Source organism: Podarcis vaucheri (assembly GCF_965113315.1).
Source record: "Podarcis vaucheri genome assembly, chromosome: 13".
NCBI lineage: Eukaryota > Metazoa > Chordata > Lepidosauria > Squamata > Lacertidae > Podarcis > Podarcis vaucheri.
In genome coordinates this window covers 16,439,344-16,462,474 of record NC_138751.1, presented here as the reverse complement: position 1 = coordinate 16,462,474, position 23,131 = coordinate 16,439,344, and the positions used below count along the sequence as shown (strand labels likewise).

Genomic DNA, 23,131 nt, shown 5'->3' with positions numbered 1-23,131 from the left:
GTTTCCTTGGGCCAGTCTCTGTCTTAAGTCTACGTCTGCTTCAAAGAATGTCTGTTAAATCAAATGTGTGAGAGGAGGAGCACCTTCAGGGATTCCCAACTCTTTGGATAAATGTGGGAAATACGGCCAATAAAACAACAGAAAACACTAAAATAATAACACACAAAAGGGGCTGAGGGAGGGGCAGGAATTATAGGAGTTATACAAGAAGAATTCATCAATCCACTAATAACACCTGGGCATTCTCTTCTTTCCCACCTCCCGTGAGGCGTCTCCAGGCTTTTAAGGCTGGTGCCATCCATACAAGGAGCTGAATTTTGCCACCCGCACAAGGGAAAGTTATATACAGAAAATGCTGTGTTGGAACACATTGTACTTGGAATGCTGTAAGGAGATGTTTACCTTAAGCCATTTCTTCCACTCGAGGTGAAAGAAGAAGAGTGGTTCTCCATTTCTGTGAGTTAAGCTACCTCATTGCTGGAATCCCACACTGCAGTTTTCACAGCAGGAAAGGAAACTTGAGAAATCAGAGATGGCTAACAGCACTCTGCATGATGAACAAGCTTTGGATCTCTCACTGGGACCAGAGAGAGAAAAGTTTACTGAACTGCATAAAGGACGGAACCCCATTGCTTGCAATATGTTCAGTGGCGTAGGAAGGTGGGGCAGGCTGCTCTGGGTGTCACTCTGAAGGGGGCGACATTCACGCCCCCCCCAGCTCTGCTCGGCTCTCCGCAGTATATAGAAGAAGCTCTGGCTGGGGATCTTGCAGCGGCGGCGATCTGGCGTTTGCTACAGCTCCTGCTTATTTTGCTGCGGGATCAACTTCGCCCTGACAGTCCCGCGAGGGAACCGCTGCTCTTGCAAACCATCATGTTTCCAGCCTTGGCGCCCTTTCGCCAGCCCTCGCTGCCTGGCTGCAGCGGCTCTGGTGGGCAAGACCAAACTTACTTGAGATCTCCCCTTTATTTTGTTTAGTGCCTGTGCGCTTCCCCTCCTGAAAATGTGTGTGTGTGTGTGTGTGTGTGTGTGTGTGTGGTGAGTTTCCCCCTGCATTACTGCTTTGAGTTCTGTGTGTTTCCTGCTTTGCTGCAGGCCTCCCAGTCCCTGTTTTGCATTGTTGGAGTGTGTGTTCTTTGCCACTTGCCTCCCAGTCTCGGCTGATGGGATAGGGGGGTGTTTTCTGGGCACGGCGTATTTTCCTCAGCATTCTAACGAGCTGCCTGCCTCTTTAAGAGGCTTTCTTCCTCTGGCGCCAGGCTTTGGATTTTCCTGGGGCTCTCTTCCCTACCCCCCCTTGCATAGTCCATTTAAGTGGGGTGCCTGGCAGGGCTGCCTGTTGCCTACTTTCAGCTTTCCCATCTCCATTTAGAGCTTGGAAAGTATCTGCTCCTTTAAGGAGTCGGCATTGATACCCCCCCCCCCTTTCAGAAGAGCAAGACTGGGCTGGTGGAAATAATCCTCAAATATCAGATGGTGCCACTTTGCGAGGTGTGGTTTGTTTTTTTTGTGTGTGTGTTATCTCTCCCCTCCTACTTTTTTTGCAATCGGTAGTACATGAAACAAGCCTCTCTGTTGTTAATTATTTAAACTATTTTTTAAAAAAAAAATAAAGGTGACTGGATGCTCAAGTTCCTAGTCCCTGGGGTGTGCTTGTCTCAAGAGCTATGGGAGTAGCCGCCCTTCTGGGGAAATAGTTAATGGACCCTTCCACAATGGTGTTCTGTTCCTAGACAGAATAATAGCGCATCAGTGGTGGATTTAATTCTGCCTTTTATTAGTTGTTCCCTGTGGCTACCATATTGTCGATTTATGGAGTGGCACAGCAAAAGAGGGGACCACCCCCCACTCTCCCCTAGAAGATTTGTGGCATGAACAGCTATAGGATTTCATCGGGAAGTTCTAGGACTGGTGGGAAAGGAAGTATGTAGGACAGCCCCAAAACTTTTGCAGGTGCAAATAATATTGATGCATGTCCAATGAAAAGCACCTCGTGTTCCCTGGACTTTTAGGGCAATGCATGGTGCTTTTGTTTGACACATAAGAATCTAGTTGCTCCCAAAGACTTGTTTTTCTGTCTCTGCACCACAACACTGCTTTGGAGCGACTTCTTTCCGATTGGTGGTTAAAATGACTATTGGTTGGTGCTAATGCTTGAGGATGTTGAAAGGTGCTTTTAAAAAAGTTTGGGTTTTTTTAAAAAAAGAAATAAATAAATTCTAATGTAAAAGATCACTAAAAAAACTGTTCCAAAAAAATCCTTTAAAAGAATCAAGTCTTTATTTTATTTTTCTCAAAAAAGCCCTTAAAAGTATCCTTCCAAAAACTGTCCAGTAGCATCTTAGAGACCAACGAAGTTTGTTATGGTATGAGCTTTTGTGTGCATGCAGACTTCTTCAGATATCTGATATCAGGTATCTGAAGACCAACACGGCCACCTATTATAGTAATAATAAATGTGCAATGGAATACAGTTTTTCATAACAAAACAGTTTCTTATCAGAGCAACAGCATAATAAAGGAAGAGAAAATTAGTGACACGTATATTAATATGAATGTTTTGGCCTGTTGGTAGATCTCTGTCCTCTATAAAACTGTTATATTCCTTATTAAAGTTATCTAAGGCTGTGTACATATCACACTTTTAAAGCACACACACACACTCCAATAGGAGCTGTAGGTTACCCCGAAAGAGCTATAACTCCCAGCACCCTTAACAAACTACAGCTTCCTGGATGCTGCTTTTTCTAGGTGCTTTAAATGTATGGTGTGCACTCAGCCTAAGCCTAGACTTCACTTTCTTGAGCCTTTTGTTAATTGGGGGAGGGAGTGGAGAAGATTCCCTTGCCCCTTCTTGCAAAGGAAATTGTGAAGCATCTGCAAGCACGCAAGGGAGAATGGCTAGCGTTGTTCCACGGCTGAATTGCATTAAACAGGCTGATTTGCCAGAGAAAGGTAATCAGCGCTCGCACCCCGGTGGGCAGATCGGTCCCGCACAGCAACCCTCCCTAAAAAAAGCTGATAAACTATGGTGTTCCCTGTCCCCCAAAAGCTTAAAAACTCTGTGCAACCTTCCCTTTAAAAAGCTCAACAACTTTAGGGTACCTTTTGTAAAAAAAAGATTTGGGAGGGGGTGAAAAAAAAATTCCGCACCGGGTACCACCTAACCTTGTTAGCCTCTGGTTGAGCCAAACTTGGAAGAAAGCAGGGTGTTTTTATTTTGTGTTTTCCCCCTGCCTGCCTGCCAGCCAGCCAATCTTTTGGGAGTGCCGGGAAGACCCTTCCCACGTTCTCGCCTTCCCAGGTCCAGCGCTGATTCTCTGCTCGGCGGGAGGAAACCTCGGGAGTCTCCGCCCCCGCCAAGCTCCCGCGGAGGAGCCGCTTCCCCGAGGGCGTCGCCCGCTTCCTTCTTCCCCCTTCGGACGCTGCCGCCTCTCCGGCTCTGCCGCGGGGCGAGACTTTCCTCTGGGCAGGGGCGCCATGGCGACCCCCGAATACCCCTGGGCGAAGGAGCCCCTGGAGGAAGGAGGCGAGAAGCTGAAGGCGAAAGAGGCCGGCTGGTCCACCGAGAAGAAGGGGGGGAGGAAGGGGAGAGGGAGGTGGATGGCATCGTCGAGTACCAGGGGCCCCGATGGCTCAAGGGTGGTTTGCGCCAGAGTAGCAGCAGTAGCGACTACTGGTACCCCACCACGTGGAGATTTCCACACCCGCATTTTCCCTTTGACCAGGAGAATTGCTTTTTCCCTATGCGCTTTATCACTCGCGCCTTGCAACTCTCCTTGGGGCCTTTGGGTCGGGACGAGCTGCTGAGGTTCCGGCGCAAACTGCGCGAGATCCCGCTCAAGGAGGGCTTCGCCCGCATCCCCGAGGAGGAGCTGCAGGAGGCAGGCGCCTCTCGCCTCCGAGACCTGCTGCTCAGCTACTACGGCGGAACTTACGCAGTCGAGGTGGCGGCCGACGCGCTGAGGGCCGCTGACTGCGAGTACGAGGCGGGCAGGCTCCTCGACTTCACGGAAGGTAAGGCTTTGGTGGATCGTGACCTTCGCAGCCGTTCAGTCTGACAGCAGATCCTTCCATCCCTGGTTGCGCCAGCCCAGCGCTGAGCTGCAGCCGCGAAGGAGGGAAGGAAAAACAACACAACCATGGGCTTGGTATGTTTGGAAGTACCTTTACTTTAGCGCCAGGCATTTAGCGCATATGGAATAATTTGGTATGTTTCAACAGTCTGGTTGCTATTGCTTAAAATATTACAAATACCTTCAGCGCCCTTAGGACACACAGGACGCAAAATATTTAAATCAGGCCTGTAAGTTCAGAAAGTTTGCAGGCCATCCTGACATCTCTGGAACAGAGGAAGGTCCCAAATGGGCCTCAGGGTCCATCTAGCTCAGGATTGCTAACATTGCCTGACTGTGGCTCTCCGGGGTTTCAGGCAGGAGTCTTTCGCAGCCCTACCTGGAGACACCAGGGATTGAACCTGGGACCTTCTGCATGCAAAGCAGGTGTTCTGCCACTGAGCCATGGCTCTTCCCTGGTCATCCAGCTGGAAGTGCTGCCTGCTGAATGTCCTGCAAATAGATTGCACTAGGAAGAGGAGGAGGAATTTCCATGCTTTATGATGATATAAAATGGTTTAGTGATGTTAAAATCTAGTGAATAATCTTCTGGAGAATAATCATTTGGAGAATATTCTCAAGAATATTATCAATTAATGAGAATGTTAGAGAATTTTCATTTAAAATAGGAGAATATTCATTTTAATGCATTGAAAATGGTATAATTTTGATGCATTGAAAACAATATAATTAATTAATATGCATGTTTATTCATGGGTAAACTTGTTCAGATGGCAACCAAAAACTGCACAGATGCTTTTATTCAATGATACAATGCAGTGAATTCACATTCTTTGATTTTTTTGCACCAAACTTGAAATTGAAAAATCACTAAGCCTGCCACTAACTGTATATTTACCATCAACTTTGAATTCTAATTATGTTGTGTATGTATGAAATGTAGCTTTTAAAGTAAAAGGAATATAAAAAACCTCAGGTCCACTATATGAGTACGTTCTTTAATAAGCATATCTACATGGTACAGTAATAATAATAATAATAATAATAATAATAATAATAATAATAATAATATTTTCAGTACTGTACAACACTAATAAAATCAATATAAAGTTTAAAATAAATGCTATTATTTCTGGAAAATAAAACACAAATAATCAGTAATGACAAGTTACATAACATCAGAAATGCAAATTACTATCTGCTTAGAGTCATCTGCGACTGGACTTAACGGTCTGGGGTCCCTTTACCTTTAGACAAGTAAGGCAACACAAAACATATTAAAATTATAACTGAGAAATTGTGACAAAGCCTATTTTTAAAATAAATTTATTTCTTAAGTAACAAGTCTCAAATGTTTATAAATTTATATTGACTCCTCAAACATCTTAAGAGGATAAGTCACCATCTTTGTCTCCACTGATAGCAGAGCTTTCAGTTCCACACTGATCATCTGCGAGATCATAGAACGAAGTTGAAGGTTGTGTAAAATTCAATGAGCTTGTTAGAAGCTGTGTTTTCTTCTCTTCTCGGAGCTTTAAGTTATGTGCTACATATGCAAGCTTTTCTGTTCTGTCTCTGCCTATTTCTTTTTGCTAAATAATTAAGTCCACCTCACGTGCTATTACACATAATTGTATAGGCCTAGGTACTTTAAGTGTATAAAGCATTAAAGCTACTTTCTGTAAAAAAAATCACACTGTATGGCCAAGGGTATACAATTGCTAAGAATACGGTCACACCAAAATAGAAAAAAGGCTATTACATATAGTTGAAATACATACAAATTCAAATGTTAATCAAATTGAAACGAATAGCATTTTTAAAACTAAAAAAAAAAAATGCTTTCTGTAGCTTACATTTCAGAAGTGCCAATGGTGAATGACACATTGCCCAGTAATGTAACTGGATCAAAAAATTCATTATTCATTACTTGCACTGGCAATATCACAGCTTGACTCCCCTGTGTGAGTGCCTGAGGGCCCTGCTCCTGCCACTTACCACCTGGCCTAGGGCGGGGCCTGAAGCCTCAAAAGGACTGCTTTGCTGCCCAGGAGGACTCCCCTGTATGAGTGCCTGAGGGCCCTGATCCTGCCACTCTCCACCAGCCCAGGGCGGGGCCTGAAGCCTCACAAGGACTGCTTTGCTGCCCAGGAGGACTCCCCCGTGTGATTGCCTGAGGGCCCTGCTCCTGCCACTCTCCACCAGCCCAGGGCGGGGCCTGAAGCCTCACAAGGACGGTTGCTGTTACTGCTGCTGCTGTCCAGTAGGACTCAGAGGGGCGGAGAGTTCTTTTTAAAATGTTTTTAAATTTTTCTTTTGATCTTTTTGTATGTGGGGGTGGGATGGATGTTTGGTTGGGCTTGGGAATTTGTTTGATTTTGATGTTTTGTAACTTTTACAGTTTTTTTGTTTGTATTGTTTTATTGGGTTTTTTATTTTTAAGCTTTTATTTTGTTCTTAAGGGGGAGGGGTCAGGGCTGCCTGGGAGTGGGTCCCAGCCAACAAAATGGCTGGGGCATGTTCCACAGAGGGGGATGCACTGGGACAACCGATCTCAGTGATCACAGGTAGGAAGAGGAGTTACGCTAAGACCAGACCATGTCATTACAGAGGAGGCAGGTTTAGTCGTTGTTTGAGGACTATCCCTGCCTCCGGATGGATACTAGAATCAGCAAGAGATACCCACATGACCTGAAGGTGCTGCTGTGCAATGCCAGGTCAATGATTCATAAGACCACTGCCATCCCTGACTTGATCATGGATGGAGGACTTGACCTGGCATGTGTAACAGAGACTTGGTTGGATGAAGCAGATGGGCCTGTCCTTGCCGCTGCTTGTCCACCAGGTTTCTCTTACGCACAGCAACCCAGGTCACGTGGGTGGGGAGTGGGGTTGCAGTGATTTTTAGGAAGTCATTAGTTTGCACCAGGCGTCCTATTTGGAAGACCCAGTTTTCTGAGTGCATGTTCTGGAAGTTGGGCAATAGGGGCAGTACAGGATTCCTTTTGGTGTACCGACCTCCCCGCTGCACCAAGGATTCCCTGCCCGAGCTGCTTCAGGTTGTGGCGGATGTTCTCCTGGAGACATCTAGTTTGGTTGTCTTAGGGGATTTTAACATCCATGCTGACACGACCTTACAAGGGGCTGCTCGGGACTTCGTGGAAAGCATGGCCTCCATGGGGCTGTCCCTGAATAAGTCTGGCCCAACCCATAGCCGTGGACATGCCTTGGACCTGGTGTTTACCTCTATGGATGTTGGTGATCAGGCACTAAGTAAAAGCGAAACGAAAGAAGTGCCATGGTCAGATCACTTCCTGGTGCAACTGGACTTCTCCACGACCCATCCCCTCTGCAGGGAGGTGGGACCGATTCGGATGGTCCGCCCCCGCCACTTAATGGATCCATATGGCTTCCAGAGAGTGGTAGGGGATGCTTTATCCCATGTTGATGGCCTTTCAGCTGATTCCCTGGTGGCCCGCTGGAATGTGGAGTTAACCAGGGCTAATGACTGTTTGGCTCCGAAGTGCCCTCTCCGATTGCATGGAGCCCAGACAGCCCCGTGGTTTTCCATGAATCTGAGGGCAATGAAACAATCTTTGAGATGGCCCTGCTCCCACGGTGGAGTCTACCTCTTTCCGAATCTGAGCGACTTTATCTGCAAAAAACTTTGCAAAATCATTGCAGGAGATCATGTGGCCCGTACAGGGCCCCGATGGAGCAGGTGGTTCCGCTAAATTGCGAACCACCTGAAAAAGTCTTCTGCTGCTGTTTTCTGCAGATGCAATAGAGGCGGTGAAGAAAGTCTTCTTCGCCATCGCTAGTGCCACTTGGTAGGCTCAACATTGAGCTCTAACCCGTGTCTGGTCAGCTTCAGAATGAGTTTTCTGCCACTGGCACTCTAGCCATCTCAAAGATTGTTTCATTGCCCTCAGATTCATGGAAAACCACGGGGCTGTCCGGGCAGTATACCAGTGGTGGGAAACTTAAGCCCCAGCTTGTATCCTAATCAGGTTCTAATTCTCTCCCCACAATAATCCCTAAAATAAAATCAATGTTTTTGCCACAAGTCAATGAAAGGAGTCGCTGTCACAGCTGATCAAATGGTCTGCAAGGATCAGTGAGGGCAGTAGAGCAGGGGTGGAGAACTTCAGCCCCAGCTTGTATCCTAATCAGGTTCTAATTCTCTCCCCACAACAATGCCTAAAATAAAATCAATGTTTTTGTCACAGGTCAATGAAAGGAGTCGCTGTCACTGCTGATCAAATGGTCTGCAAGGATCAGTGAGGGCAGTAGAGCAGGGGTGGAGAACTTCAGGCCCAGCTTGTATCCTAATTCGGCTCTAATGCTATCCCTCCCTCTCCACCCCACCCTCCCAGCCACAAATGCCAACATAAAAGAAATGTTTTTTGCCACAGGTCAGTGGAAGGAATCGCTGTCACTGGGGATGAAATAGTCTGCAAGGGAAGAAAAGAATTACTTGAAATTATTGAAAAGGACGTAGGATTCTTTGTACAGTTATCACACAATCAGTTTATTCTCACATGGAAAGAATACTGGGATTTGTGGAAAGCAGGAGAAGACTACAAGGAGAAAAGTGAAAAATTGCTGAATATGATCCAGGAAAGGGGGGAGGCAACTTGTTGCTGGTTCCTGGAACAAGTAGAAAGGAAACATCCAGGCTCTATTCAGATTCTGCTAGTTGCAGTCCATGGTGAGTTTGACTTAGAATACTTTTTAAACTTCAAGGACATTTCAACTACCTTCCTCCACCTTTTCACAGTCATGTCAGGTAAAGAATGATCTTTTACAGGCTCGGGTGAAGAATTGGTCCAGGGGAGAGGCCCCTCAGGGCTGAAGTCAGAATCCCCCTTGTTTGTGGAGGAAGGAAGAAGCAGCAAGGAAGAGGAAGACAGTATAGATTTAGAACAGGGGGTTGAGGGAGGTCACAGCTCAGAGTCAGATGAGAGGGAAAGTTGGGAAATCATGGGAGAGCAACACACAGCTAACGTTGTCATTAGAAAGCATTCCAGACACACCATCTTCCAGAACCTAGAGAGCCTTTAAAGTAGGAGAGCTAAGAGGTCAAAGACAGCGCCAATAGAAGTGACAAATGAGGAGGGGGGAGAGATGGGATGTGTGGAGATTCACTTGGGACAACGCCATTATTGAAGAGACTGGGTTGTATAGCCTCTTTCTGTAAATATTGAATAAAAAAGAATGGTAAGAAATATTCCCTTGTTACGATAATTTTCTGGGCAACAGCTGGGTGTTGCTGACAGCATCCTGACAATCTGTCACTTGCACATTGCATTCTTGGGTTCCCAGGAACAGAGCTGGGAAAATATTACAATTCAACATTGGTGTTGCTTAAATCCAATTGTTTATATCCCCCGTCCTTTGAGGAATGGGCTTAGCATCACAAATTGATGTCTAAGCAAAGCAGATTGTGAGGAAAGTGAAGTCTGTAAGTTTGGAGAAAAGGTTTTTCTACTCTTTAAATAAAGGAGCTCAGACTTATCAGATCTTGCAACATTGCAGGCACATGGAGAAGAGCAGAAAGAAGGTGTGCCCAGGCAGAGAGGAGGAGATATAGTTGCGCCCACTTCCTGCCTGGGCACAAGGTTTTTTTTTATCACAGAGCCCTTGCTAGCAAGTTTACGGGAAAACCCTTTCATGCACCTATCTAGCAAAACACAAATTGTTGGTTTGACTGCATTTTAAATGTCTCGCACAAAGAGCTCATGGTTTTCCACTTTTCAGTTGTGATCTTGGGGTTAATATTCCACATCTCCATTTCACTCTTTTACACCCTGCTTTCCATAGGGGTTTAAGTGTGCGTAGGTCTCTTCCTAATCTTCATAGAATCATAGGATTGTTGGAAGGGATCCTGAGGGCCTTATAGTACAACCCTCTGCAATGCCAGAATATGCAGCTGCCCCATCCAGGGATCAAACTTGAAACCTTGGCATTATCAGCTCCAGGGCTTTTTTCATCTGGACCTCACCAGAACTGAGTTCCAGCACCTCTCAGGTGGGCGCCATGGCCATTATAAGAGAAGAAGGGAAGCGTTCATGGTGAGTTGCAGCATCTCTTTCTAGAAGAATAACACTGATCAGAACCGTGCTCTAACCCATTTTATTGTTTCTTTGAGATTTTATGGTCAAATATTATTGGGGTGGGGATTGCTTCCCATCATGGGGGATATAGAGGGTGTCCAGCTGGTGTTCAATCCATTTCTCTTTCCATTTTCTACTTTGTGGCATTCAGACTGTGTTTCACGGATGCTGGATCCTTCCTTTGCTTTTATACTGATGTCATATTTGAGGTGAAAGGAGCTGTGACCATCACCTACCACTTTGATTCGTGGTCTAAGCACCTGGCTGAACAGAACACGGAGGACTGGGTTATCGCTGGGCCTTTGATCAACATTGAAGCAGATCCAGCAGAGGCTGTGGCAGCTGTTCACTTCCCTCACTTCTTGTGTCTTGCAGGTATGGTAGGCGAAAAAGTTTGTCACAAAATAAATACTGCATGTAACAGGATGGGTGCAGTGATGAGCTCTGTCATCCACACTCAGGGGAGGTCATGCCCAGGCTGGCTGCAGAGGAGTGGTGGGAGGCACCAGTTATGGAACCCCCAGGGGAACCCCCAGGGGAAGAAGGCTCAGAGCCAGGAGAGTGCTGATGGGACAATGATGAGGGATCAGAGGGAGCAGCCTGGGAGGAGGTGGTGTTGAGGGTTGGAGAGGGAACAGGGTTTAGTGAGCAGGAAGAGGCTGTGACCGAGAGCAGTGCAAAATTGGAGGCAGAAGTGGAGGTTGGAGAGGAGGGGGACTAGGAGAAAGATGTGAGGCAGGCTGCTAAATAAGTCAGGGCAGCCTCCCCCTCCTTTTGCAGCCTGCTCCTTTCTCCATTCGTCTCCCAGAATCAGAAGTGGTATAAAGAAGGCAGAGCAAATACAGACATAGTTTTGCAATCTCAGATCGCTTTGGGAAGGACCTGGGGGAGAAAGAGTCTTAGGGAACAGCCTCATAGGGGCTTGATGTACCGGAATGAGTTGCAGTGCAGGGTTGACTTCACTGACCCTGGGTGTTTTATTGCTGACCTGCTCTTGACTCCAGTTCCTGGTGGACGGCTCCACAGTTTCCCACTTGTAACATGTCTGTTTGTTTTTTCTTTTGCTCCTTTCCACGTAAAGATGGTTCCCAAGTCCTCATTGCACATTTTGTGGAAGGGGGGATGAGTCTAGAGAAGCCAGACAGAGTGGGGCCATATCGTGTTGTGTTGGAAAACCCAAACTTCTCTCCACGTGGAGCCATTTTGAAAACATCATGGTCATGGTTTAAGCGGAAGATAATAGTGCACACTGTAGCACTGCTCTATCAAATGGTTCAGTTCCAGCCACCAAAATTCCACCTGTACCTCCTGCCCAATGACTCTTCCGTGAGAAAGGTAACTGCAATTCTCCAACTCTGATTGGTATTCCAGACGTCCTGGATCTTTTGGTTGACCATAGGAAGCCTGACAGTAGCTATACAAAATTATGCATCAGAGTGTGTCATGGTTTATGAACTGTATCTCCTTTTGTTGGGCTTGAACTAATTTACCAGACTGCTAGCCAACATCATATTACCTATCCATATTTTGGTCTCTGCTACTGAAGTGGTTTAGTTTTTTTATATCACTGATGGAGATCCTGTGTCCCTTCAAATGTTTTGGGACTACAAAATCCATCATTCCTGACTCATGACATCTGGCAGGTTGCAGGTTCCCCATCCCTGCCTTAAATGCTGCAACAAAGCCAAGAAAGGGGTAGGGATCCAGTCTTCCAGAAATTGGTTACCTTTCTTGCATAACTCAGAAGTGCCCTTCTTTGCCTTTCCCAGGCGGTTCATGAGCATGAAGTACAGTGCCCTTCACAGAGAATAGACAAACCCCCCTGGACCCTGAGGCCTCTGACGATTGGCTCTCGCTTCTTTGTGGAGACAAATGATGTCAGAGTCTGTCCCAAGGTGAGACACAAAGATGATGAAAGGCTTTGTTAGGGCAGAGCCATGGCTGTGAAGTATGAGAACAGGGGAACTCCACCAGGATCCCTCATCATGCTTTAATTTGACTCCCTTGGACTGGTCGACTGGGCTAAGCCTTGTTTGCACATAAGGAGGTTTCATGCTTCCCCACAGGAAGTGGAGTTTCAATACCTGGATGCTGACAAGATGCAGCAGTACGTGGAACTGTCTGCTGAGCAAATGCAAGACATGTTCAACTTCAGTGTGATGGACAAGCGCACAAATGAACTCATCTGGGAAGCCCATGTGACACAAAGTGAGTTGGATTGGAGGAAGATCGGAAGGTTAGACCATAATTGGGGAGGCAGGATGGAAAATGACAGCCCAGTCACATTCCCTCTTTGACTGCTTCATGAATGAATAGACTTTATTTGTGTAGCCGACAGGCCATAGCATCAAAGGACAAACACTGACAAAAATACATTACGAATATAGTTACCATAAAATCTTATGACCTATTAAAACCCTAGGTAGAAGCTGGATTATCATTCATCCATGACCCTCTGTCCCATGGGCCGCCTTTTCTCTGGTAGATTGTTCCAGGTCGGTTAAGTGAATAGACCAGCCAAATTGAAAGATTATAAATATAAATATAACCTCGGAGGGATGGTCAGGACAGGGAGAAAGATAATAATAACCAGATGCAGATAAATTAATAATCTCAGTACTTAAAACTTGGCAGAGGTAATAAAATAATAATAATAAAACGTAATGATAATAATAATAATAAGATCCTAATTCTGTTGGGAAACCTAGCCAGATGGGCGGGATATAAATATATTATTATTATTATTATTATTATTATTATTATTATTATTATTATTATATAAGCACTTCCTAAAAACTACTCAGTAAGACAAAGAGAAAGGCAGTATTGTGTAAGTGTAAGAGAGAGACAAGAACTGGCAGTCCTGGTATAGCATTCTTCTAGAGGACTTTTGCAGTATATTTCCAGGCCTGCCTTCCACTAAAATTCTCTTGTATATGGTAAGCAAAGCCCCTCATTCAAGGAAGCCCATGGATGCAGCACAATGTATGGTTATGAGTTTGCTGAGGGGGGCAGTCAGACTCCCTTAAATCTCTGGATTCAGAAAAGGGTTAGCATTTAAGCAACCCCCTAAATCCCTGGATCTAGCAAGTGTTGGAAATAACACAAGACGGCTTACTCATGAGGCAGCCTGATAATGGTCAAGTCGTAAGCAAACAAAGGCAGGGTGATGACAATCAAGAAAGCCACCAACCAGGCAAAGAATCTCTGCTGGATGCAGCCCACCCTGAGCCCGAGGGAGTTAGATGAACAAAGGCCAATAGGTTTGCCTGATGTGGACAGGGGGGGGGGAATCCTTTGGGTCTATTAGTGGTGACTAGCAAGAAGGTGGAGGCAAAGAATCATGTGGGCTGAAAGGCTGTAAACAGAGAGCAGATTTCTGTTTTGGATTCAAAGCTGCTGCACCTATGGGAGAAGCAAGGGACCCTCTTGGAATGTAATGCTTTGAACAGTAGGCTCAGGCTGTATATGGTATATGTGCAAATAAACCAAATATAATAAAGACACCACAGTCTCCTCTGTGCCTCATGGTTTGAGCCCCGCTTTGGGTGAAAGCTTCCTGCATTGCAGGGAGTTGGACTAGAGGAACATCGTGGTCCTTTCCAACTCTACAAGTCTATGATTCTCTGAATCCTACATGGAAAAGTCTAAAAGTGTCCTTGGAATGCTGAGAGGTCATTTGATAAAACACTCAGAGAGAGGAGGTGGTACAGTAATTGTCATTTAATAAAGTGAGTGAACTTTGAACAGCAGGGGAAAATAGATTAGTATTGTAGGATGATTATTGTAATGGGGGAAAGGGAAAGTAGGGTGTGAAATGGAGTAGGAAAACAGAGGGAGAAGAAAGAAAGCAGGAAAGCAAGGGGGACGAAATGGAGAAGGAAAATGGTGGGTGAGGAGGGAAAGCTTTCCTGCATTCCTGAAGAAACTGTCCCAGGGAGTAGGAGGCGACAGCGCCACAAGCAAGGGGGCAGGGAGTGGGCACAGCACCCAGATGCAAATATGCCACCCTTTCCAGAGTGTTAGGCACCTGCCTCAGACAGACTGAGGATAGCGCCGGTCCAGAGAACTCGCTCAAAATGCTGAACATTTCAAAAAGGCAAGTTAAAAATCGGTAAGTATGATCCAGGAAAGGTGAGGGGGAGAGCTTGTTGCTAGTTCCTGGAATGTGTAGAAGTGACAAAGCAGGTTCAAATCAGGCCTGGCAATATATAGGTGTGGCGTTTGCCCTCCTAAGTGTGTGACATCATACTGGGTTCATAGGGAAAGGGTTAACTAATTGTAAAATGACTAACCAATGGGAACTCAGGGGGCAGAGTTAACTGTATAAGGTATAAGCACAGAGGGTTTTTTTTTTTTTTTTAGGAGTTAGAGTCGTTGAGAAGACAGTCTGGAGTTAGAAGAGACAAGAGAAGATAAGTCTGTGGGTTGGGCTAGCCTGGTGTGAGAGAGTGAGAGAATCGGTTAAGAGGAGTCAGTCAAACAGTTGAGATAATCAGTCAGAAGGTATTAGGAAGGTATAGGCCGGTAAAGAAACTAAAGTTAACATACTGACTCCAGCATCCTGCTCTCACAGTGGCAAGCAGGATTTGAGCACAAGGGCTCACAACTCCTCCCTCCTGTGGTTTCCTGCAACTGCTATTCAGAAGCATTGCTGCCTCCAACTGGAGACAGAGGGTGGCCATTGTGGCTAGCAGCCAACAACAGCCCCCAGTCCACTAATTTGTCTAACCCTCTTTTAAAGGCATCCAGGTTGGTAGCCAGCATTGTCTCTTGTGGGAGCAAGTTCCATCGTTTAACTCTGCATTGCATGGAGAAGTAATTTCATTTTTCAGTCCTGAATCTTCCAACACTCACCTTCGTTGGATGCTCTCTCTCTCTCGTGATACGAGAGAGAGAGAAAAACATTTCTCCAACCACTGTCTCCATGCTGTATGAACTTCAATCATGTCAGCTCTGACTCGCCCTTTCCCTGAACTAAAAAGTCCCAAATGTTGCAACCTGTCTTCACAGCACAGCCACTCCACCCCCCTTGATCTTACATTGTAGGAGGATGTGAAGCTGCTCTTTGAACCTCAGTTTCATGCCTACCAATCCAGATCATAAAGTTTGCTGATAGCATGTTATTGTAAACAGAGCCAGACCCATTGCAAGATTAAGCATTGAAGAACTGCATGTTATGGGCAGTGATCTCTTCTTTGTAGGGTGGCACTGTGGTATGAACCATTGAGTCTCTTGGGCTTGCAATCTGAGTGAGCTCCCATTGCCCTGTCCCAGCTTCTGCCAACCTAGCAGTTTGAAAGCACGCCAGTGCAAGTAGATAAATAGGTCCCACTGTGATAGGAAGGTAAACAGCATTTCCGTGTGCTCTGGCTTCCGTCACAATGTTTTATTGCACCAGAAGTGGTTTAGTCATCATCATCAAACCTTTTATTGGCATCACATACAACATCCAAAACAAATCAATACAGAATTACCACTTCCCCAGTGGCCACATGACCTGGAAAGCTGTCTGCGGACAAACGCCAGCTCCCTCAGCCTGAAGCAATATGAGTGCCACAACCCCATAGTCACCTTTGACTGAACTTAACCGTCCAAGGGTTAATTAACCTTTTATCTTTACCTGTAGGCAGGGAGGTGGAGAAAGAACTGACATGGATGAATCCATATATGACCTTTGGGTTTGTGGGTTCCTGCAGAGATCCATCTTGTCTCTGATGCAGCTTAACATTTGCATGAAACTGCTGGAAGAGTTTTGTCTGGAAATTTGTCATATGGAGTGCCTGGGGGTGGTTGGAGGATGGATGGTGGCTAATGGAATGAGGTTGAATCCTGACAAGACAGAAGTACTGTTTTGGAGGGACAGGGGGCGGGCTGGTGTGGAGGACTACCTGGTCCTGAATGGGGTAACTGTGCCCCTGAAGGACCAGGTGCACAACCTGGGAGTCATTTTGGACTCACAGCTGTCCATGGAGGTGCAGGTCAATTCTGTATCCAGGGCAGCTGAATACCAACTCCACCTGGTACGCAGGCTGAGACCCTACCTGCCCACAGACTGTCTCGCCAGAGTGGTGCATGCTCTAGTTATCTCCCACTTGGACTACTGCAATGCGCTCTACGTGGGGCTACCCTTGAAGGTGACCTGGAAACTACAACTAATCCAGAATGCAGCAGCTAGACTGGTGACTGGGGGCGGCTGCCGAGACCACATAACACCAGTCTTGAAAGACCCAGTACGTTTCCAAGCACAATTCAAAGTGATGGTGTTGACCTTTAAAGCCCTAAACGGCCTCGGCCCAGTATACCTGAAGGAACGTCTCCACCCCCATCGTTCTGCCCGGATGCTGAGATCCAGCACCAAGGGCCTTCTGGCAGTTCCCTCATTGCGAGAAGCAAAGGTACAGGGAACCAGGCAGAGGGCCTTCTCGGTAGTGGCGCCTGCCCTGTGGAACGCCCTCCCATCAGATGTCAAAGCGATAAACAACTACCTGACATTCAGAAGACATCTTAAGGCAGCCCTGTTCAGGGAAGTTTTTAATGTGTAATTTTAGTGTATTTTTGGTTTCTGTGGAAGCCGCCCAGAGTGGCTGGGGAAGCCCAGCCAGATGGGCGGGGTACAAATAATAAATTATTATCAATTATTATTATGGTTTCATGGAGCCAGTTCCTGGGGTGAGCAGCATCTTCATTTGGAGGTCTTCAGGCAGAGTCTTGACAGCCACCTGCTGAACATGCTGTAGGGCTAGATTTTGTGCCTCAGGCCAGATGGCATACAAAACTCCCTCCAGCTCTATAGGATGCTGTGGATATGCCTCTCTCCCCTCCTCACATCATTTCAGGGAGGATGCGAAGGTCCTGCATTCTTGGCTGTCAGCAGACAGGATGTGGGTGCAGAAATGGAATATGAATTACTGGCAAAAGTGGGTCAGTTACCTTTCGTATGCAACATTTGGCTGGTGGATAGAGATTAGAGTTTACCTGTTGCAATCATACACAAAGAGATGGTTCTGGGTAAGAAAATAATTGTTTATTGTAATACCTGGGTCCTGCAGGCGCCCTTTCTGTGCTCCTCCTCGTTGAGCCGCTGTTTGGCTGCTTCACTCTCATCCAGCTCTCCCCCAAGCAACTTCACGAATTGCTTTTTTTGAGGGGGGGGGTTGTGTGTTTTTGAAATTCCCAAAGGAGGAGCAGGTTCTTCTCTCACGCTCACACGTTTTCCTGCTCCAACTCCTTGCCGCTCCTCCCTGCTTCAGAACCTGCTGGGAAAGAGAGCGAGAGCTCCCGGGAAAGACGCCTCTTGCGCTCGCCCCGCCCTCGAGTCTCCTGCCGCGGACGGAGGGAAGCATCTCAAAGGATTTCTTCGCCAACGGGTTTCCCGCTGCCCTCGGGCCAGGCATCTCTCCTCCGGGGCATCAGGCGCCGCGAGTTGGGCACCAGTGTCTGGCTCTCCTGCCTCTCTGGCTCTCCTGCCTCTTCCTTGGCACAGTCTCCGGATCTGGGTCTTTCGCTGGCCGAGGATTTGGCTGGGCTGGGGCTGGAGCGCGATGGCCAAGAAGACTCCCAGGGGACGCTTCGCGGAAGCCCAGGTAGAGGGGGAGTTCCGAAGGCTGGAGATGGGTAGCGAGGAGGAACACGACGGCAACCTGAGGGCGCGGCTGCCTAGTTGTGGCTTTAGCCTCAAGCAGTGCTCCCTGGTATGGTCACAGCGGTGCTGGAAATAGACAAGAACGCCCCGTTTTCAGATGGGAGAAGGATTCTGGAATCCTCATTCGTGCTTGTGGTTTTATTATAGGATCTTCCAGAAAGAATAAAAGCAGAGGTGTTTTGGGACTCAGAAAGGGACCATGAAGCTTACAGGTAAGTGATCTTTCTCCCCAATCTCTTGAAAATTTCTCCCTTCAGGGAATGGTTTCTACATTGAATTGTTCCTCGGAACGCATCTGGTTTCTGTGGGTCTCACAGTCATCAAATATGGTTGCTGTCTCCACCCATGTTCCTCTAAATACAATGAAGGAAATGCAATTTAAAACTTTTGTACTGTAGCGCATATAAGACCCGCTGGTGGACTGGACCACTGATCAGTTATAACATGCATTTTGTGTGTTTATTTGGAAAATAATCACTACAACTTTAACTCCATGTTACATTGGTAAGCATCGTTGCAGAACAGATGAAACATGTACAAATGGCTTTTCAGAACTGGATGAGGAGGTGGACTAGGTCCAGGATTAAAAACCTAGGAGGAGGACTAGAGTTAAGCCTGTCATGTCAGTTCAATCTGCCCCAGGGATGGGGCCAGTGTCGCAGCCTGCCTGCCATTGACCAAATAGGCAGTCAAGCTGCGATCCACTTCCTGGGCCTGGGTGAAGCTAAAATGGATTCACCCAAACCCAGGAAAACCCCTCACCTCCAGCACAACCGTCAGATCAAGGGGAGGCATTGTCAGTGTCTCACAACAGTGCCCAGGTTGCAGTAAGCGTCATTACACAACATATGTTTTTTCTTCTTTTTTCTTCTTTATGCTTTCACCGCCCCCTTATTTTTATTCAATGCCCCCCAATTGCACCTGAAGCTCCCACTGCCCCCCCAATCATTCCAGCACCCTGCAGGGGGTGGGATCACCCACTATGAGAAATACTGGTTTAGAGCAAAATGGGTTCATGGCTTGTAGAACCCCTGGCCTGCTCAGTGAATATGATAATTTCCCCTGAAGTTCTAGTATCATCAACACACCAGGAATCAGAAGATTAGTAGTTAATCCTACCACTTGGCTTTACTCTGCATGAACGCAGGCATTTTAAAGTCACCTTCTCAGTATCAGAAGAATACTTTTTGGGCAGCCTCATAATAAACGTGCTTCTCTGTGGCAAAATCCTGAGTGTGCAGAGTGGTGCCTGCCCAGGAATTTTCCTTCCATGATTTTTTTACCTCCTTACTCAGCGTGTGAAGCACCTCCTGCAAAAATATCAATTAGACCAGCAGAGGTAGTTCTCCCAATTCATGTTCAACCTGATTCCCCTTTCATCTTTCCCTTTGTGCCATTCAGAGTGCGCTTCACAAAGGCTGGCTCCTTCCATTGCTGTGATACTGGTCTCATATGGGAAGTGACAGGAGCTGTGACCATAACATACCACTTTGATTCATGGCCTAAGCACCTGGAAGAACAAAACACCAAGGAGTGGCAGATTGCTGGCCCTCTGCTCAACATTAAAGTGGATGCAGTAGAAGCCATGGCAGCCATTTGCGTCCCTCACTCCTTGTCTCTTTCAGGTATTACATGGGGAAAACCTTACAGCATTATAACCATAATAGGAAGAAGCTTAAACAGAAATAACTTCCATTGACATTTCCAGAATGTTTGGGGGCCAGTGGTGTGGGTTCTAGGGATCAGTAGTGCTGGCTAAATTGTCTTTTCTGATTTGTTTCAATTTTGCAAAATGTTCTGCTATTTTACTGTTTTTGTGATGCTTTTTATTTTGTTGTAAGACATGTTGGAGCTGTCATCTAAACCACAGAGCCTAGGGCTTGCCGATCAGAAGGTCGGCGGTTCGAATCCCTGCGACGGGGTGAGCTCCCATTGCTCGGTCCCTGCTCCTGCCAACCTAGCAGTTCAAAAGCCCATCAAAGTGCAAGTAGATAAATAGGTACCGTTCTGGCAGGAAGGTAAATGACGTTTCCGTGTGCTGCTCTGGTTCGTCAGAAGTGGCTTAGTCATGCTGGCCACATGACCTGGAAGCTGTATGCTGGCTCCCTCGGCCAGTAAAGTGAGATGAGCACTGCAACCCCAGAGTCGTCCACGACTGGACCTAACGGTCAGGGGTCCCTTTACCTTTACCATGATAACATACAGTACTGTGAAACAATGCTATAGACCTCTTAAATGATGATGAGAAAATAAATACTTGCATGATACAGAGAGGGTGAGGGTTAAGTGATGGTGATTTTTTTTCACTTTCCCACTTGTAACATGTTTGTCTATGTTTCCTTTGGGCTCCTTTTCAGGTAAAGATAGTTCCCATGTCTACATTGCACATTTTGTTGAAGGGGGGATGAGGCTGGAGAAACCAGACAGAGTGGAGCCTCACCATGCTGTGTTGGAAAACCCCAAGTTCTCTTCCCTTGGAGTCATTTTCAAAAAGTGGTTTAAGCAAAAGATCAACACTGTTGTGCTGCTCTATCAGAGCCTTCGACTGGAAACACCAACGTTTCACCTGTACCTCCTGCCCAATGACCTTTCGATAATAAAGGTAACGAGGAACCTCCAACTCTGGTATTCCGATTGCCTGGATCATTTACTTGATCATATTAACCCCGACTATGCACAATTGTTGGACTTGATCAGTTCTACCCAACATGCCAGTAGAGAGAAAATTAACAAGTTGCCCTCTGCTGGGTTACTTATCTTCTCACCAACACTGTTGCCTTAAAGTGATTTTTCCAAAATTGAAATACACCCTTTTCACTTCTTAAACAACCTGCTTGCTAAAGCCCAAATTCCCTGTCTGGTTCTCCAAACAACGGTGTTGTCACTGAATTGTGAAACAATTCAGTCCCTAGCCTCTCTTGTGAGTCCCAATGGATTTCTTCCGGAAACATTCACTGAAATCAGGCTTCCTCCAGGGTAAACATATTTAGTGATGAGGAAATTCTGCTTAATTCATACAAGCTATCTAAATGAACTTTTGAGGAAGAACATCCTTCTTCATGGGTTTCATGGCTTCTGTGGTTTCCTGCATGGACTCATCATGGCCCTTGTGGTCTCTTCCAACTCTATGATTCTATGATTCTATGATTCTATGATTCATCAGGATGCAGATGGACCCAGGATTGCTGGTACCTCTCGGCCACCAGGATGTCCAGTCCAAGAGCCCTGGCTTGAGTTCCCCATGAGGCCAGGGAATCTCCTCCTTACATTTTAGTTTCTGGTGCCATGTGCTTTAATTTTCTTCATATTGCAGATGAAGAATCTGTGTCTCTGCAGATATTACTGGACTACAAAACCCATCAGCCCTGACTCTTGCTGACTGGAGGGCATCAGGTTCCCCATTCCTGCCTTAGCTGGTGTAACAATGCCAAGAAAGTTGTAGGGATCTAGTCTTGACTTCCTCTCCGCGTATCTCAAATGTGACTTTATTTGTCTTTCCCAGGCGGTCAATGACAGTGAAGAAAATTCAAAGAGAATAGAGAAACCCCCTGTGACTCTGAGACCTCTGACAATTGGCTCTCAGGTCTCTTTGAAGGCTTCAGAGAATGTCGCAGCCTGTCCTGAGGTGAGACAAATATGATGAAAGGTTTTGCAGAGCCCAGATGGTGAAGCCTGAGAATGGGAGAAATTCAACCAGGATCCCTCTTCACCCTTTAAGTTGACTCCCTTACAATGTCGGGTTGGGCTAAGCCAGATTCACACCTACGAAGGTTTCATTCTTTCCCACAGGAACTGGAGTTTCAATACCTGGATGCCGAGAAACTGCAGCAGTACGTAGAACTGTCTGCTGAGCAAATGCAAGACGAGTTCTTCTTCTGCCTGATGAAGAAGGGCACACCTGAAATTGTCTGGAAGGCGCATTTGAAAAAAAGTGAGTTTTAATCAAGGGATGATCATGAGGTTGGGTCATATCTTAGGAGGCAGGACAGAAAAAGACCACCAGTCACGTACCCTCTTTGACTGCCTCTTATTCTATTTCAGGAGAGTTTATTTCAGAGGAGATGGATTCTCCTATTCCACACCCAGCACAAGGTGAGCAGGTTTTAATTATTTCTCTGCATGTATTTGTATCCCACTTTCCTCCCAATAGGAGCACAGAGGGCTAATGAAACAGTAGCAGAACTGGTTTGCTGACCTTGAACTCCTCACTCTAAGTTTTACAGTGTGAGCTTATCAGTTTTAAACTGAGTGTCAGTTCTTTTAAATATTAACTGTTACTTGCTTTTATTGTCATTTGTTTATGAAGTGATACTGCAAGCATAATACATAAATCTGTGAGACAATGTTCCATAGGCTCGTCTTCTTCCAAGGACAGAGACCTTGTGGGCAAAGTTTTCATGGCTTTTGGATAGTGAGCGAAATGGTCTCTTCTCTCCCTGTGGGAGAAAGCTGGGTTCAGTAATTATAACAACAATAACAGAAGCATAGAATTTGGAGGGATTCCAAGTCTCATCTAGTCCAACCCACTACAATGAAGGAGCTATCAATTCCTGGGCTTTCAAGCAATAAAATATAAAGCTGAGTATAATACTATGTGAAATTAATTATCTGACAATGTGCTGTTGTTTCATGATACCCCAAATTATGATGCCACCTCACTCTCCCTAATGGTAGGGCTGGCCCCATCCCTGGCTCCCTTGCAACTGCTCTCACTTACTGTATTTCAGTTTTATACTTCCTCAACAGTTATGGCTTTGCCCAAAGAATTCTGGGAACTGTAGGCAGATAAGCTACTAGTAATGCTCTGTTCACGATCCCTCCCCTCATGGAACTACAATTCCCAGGGCATGGGGGAAGAGGTAATGAGTTGGGGAACCAGTCTTAAGCCTGCAGTGTGAACCTGTAGCAAGATTTCCGTTCTTTTTCGCTTTCCTGGCAGGTCCGCAGTTTCCAAACTCTTCCAACGTGCACTTCATCGAGCAGCACAGGGAGGCGCTAATCCAACGGACTACCCCAGCGGAACCGGTGCTGGATAGATTGTATGGCTCCGTCCTCAGTGAGGAGCAATACCAAAGAATCATTGCCCACAAAACTAACCCAGACAAGATGCGAGAGCTCTACAGGCTTGTGCCAAGCTGGGACCTCCGGTGCAAGAATATGCTGTATGAGGCTCTGAAGGTCAAAAACCCACATCTCGTGAAAGACCTGGAAGGGCAATGAGGCCCCAAGGGAAGGCAGAAGGCAAGACCCCTTTCAAGGCATTTTATTTATAAAATAAAGTGCATATTAAAACA

The 23,131-nt window shown here is 46.3% G+C and overlaps 3 protein-coding genes across 6 annotated transcripts in view; all 3 read left to right on the top strand.

The window, feature by feature from the left end:
• LOC309517198 (apoptosis-associated speck-like protein containing a CARD) overlaps positions 1–8,666 on the top strand; it is a 39,590-nt gene extending 30,924 nt beyond the window's left edge. Inside the window, exons 1-2 of one of the 3 annotated variants that reach the window (XM_082196306.1) lie at positions 2,446–4,017; positions 8,492–8,666. In XM_082196306.1, the coding sequence (XP_082052432.1) occupies positions 3,747–4,017; positions 8,492–8,529 (309 nt within the window). In that variant the 5' untranslated portion in view covers positions 2,446–3,746 and the 3' untranslated portion in view covers positions 8,530–8,666. Of the gene's footprint in view, positions 1–2,445; positions 4,255–6,026; positions 7,677–8,491 lie in introns of those variants that run through there. The other 2 variants (XM_082196307.1, XM_082196305.1) reach the window with 2 other exon arrangements.
• Positions 1–12,504, top strand: part of LOC309517194 (uncharacterized protein) — a gene marked incomplete at its 5' end in the record, with an annotated part of 43,422 nt that extends 30,918 nt beyond the window's left edge. The window contains one exon of the mRNA XM_082196291.1: positions 12,259–12,504. Within this exon, the coding sequence (XP_082052417.1) occupies positions 12,259–12,489 (231 nt within the window). The 3' untranslated portion in view covers positions 12,490–12,504. The remainder of the gene's footprint in view (positions 1–12,258) is intronic.
• Positions 12,505–17,632: 5,128 nt separating this feature from the next.
• Positions 17,633–23,131, top strand: LOC309517197 (NACHT, LRR and PYD domains-containing protein 1a allele 5-like). 2 transcript variants are annotated; one of them, XM_082196304.1, is made up of 8 exons: positions 17,633–17,778; positions 17,985–18,049; positions 19,239–19,462; positions 20,195–20,439; positions 21,340–21,462; positions 21,627–21,768; positions 21,879–21,929; positions 22,777–23,131. In XM_082196304.1, the coding sequence occupies exons 1-8, from the start codon at positions 17,737–17,739 to the stop codon at positions 23,055–23,057; spliced, it is 1,173 nt and encodes a 390-aa protein (XP_082052430.1). In that variant the 5' UTR covers positions 17,633–17,736; the 3' UTR covers positions 23,058–23,131. The 2 variants fall into 2 exon arrangements, with proteins under 2 accessions (XP_082052430.1, XP_082052429.1); XM_082196303.1 differs by having other exon boundaries at positions 17,633–17,886.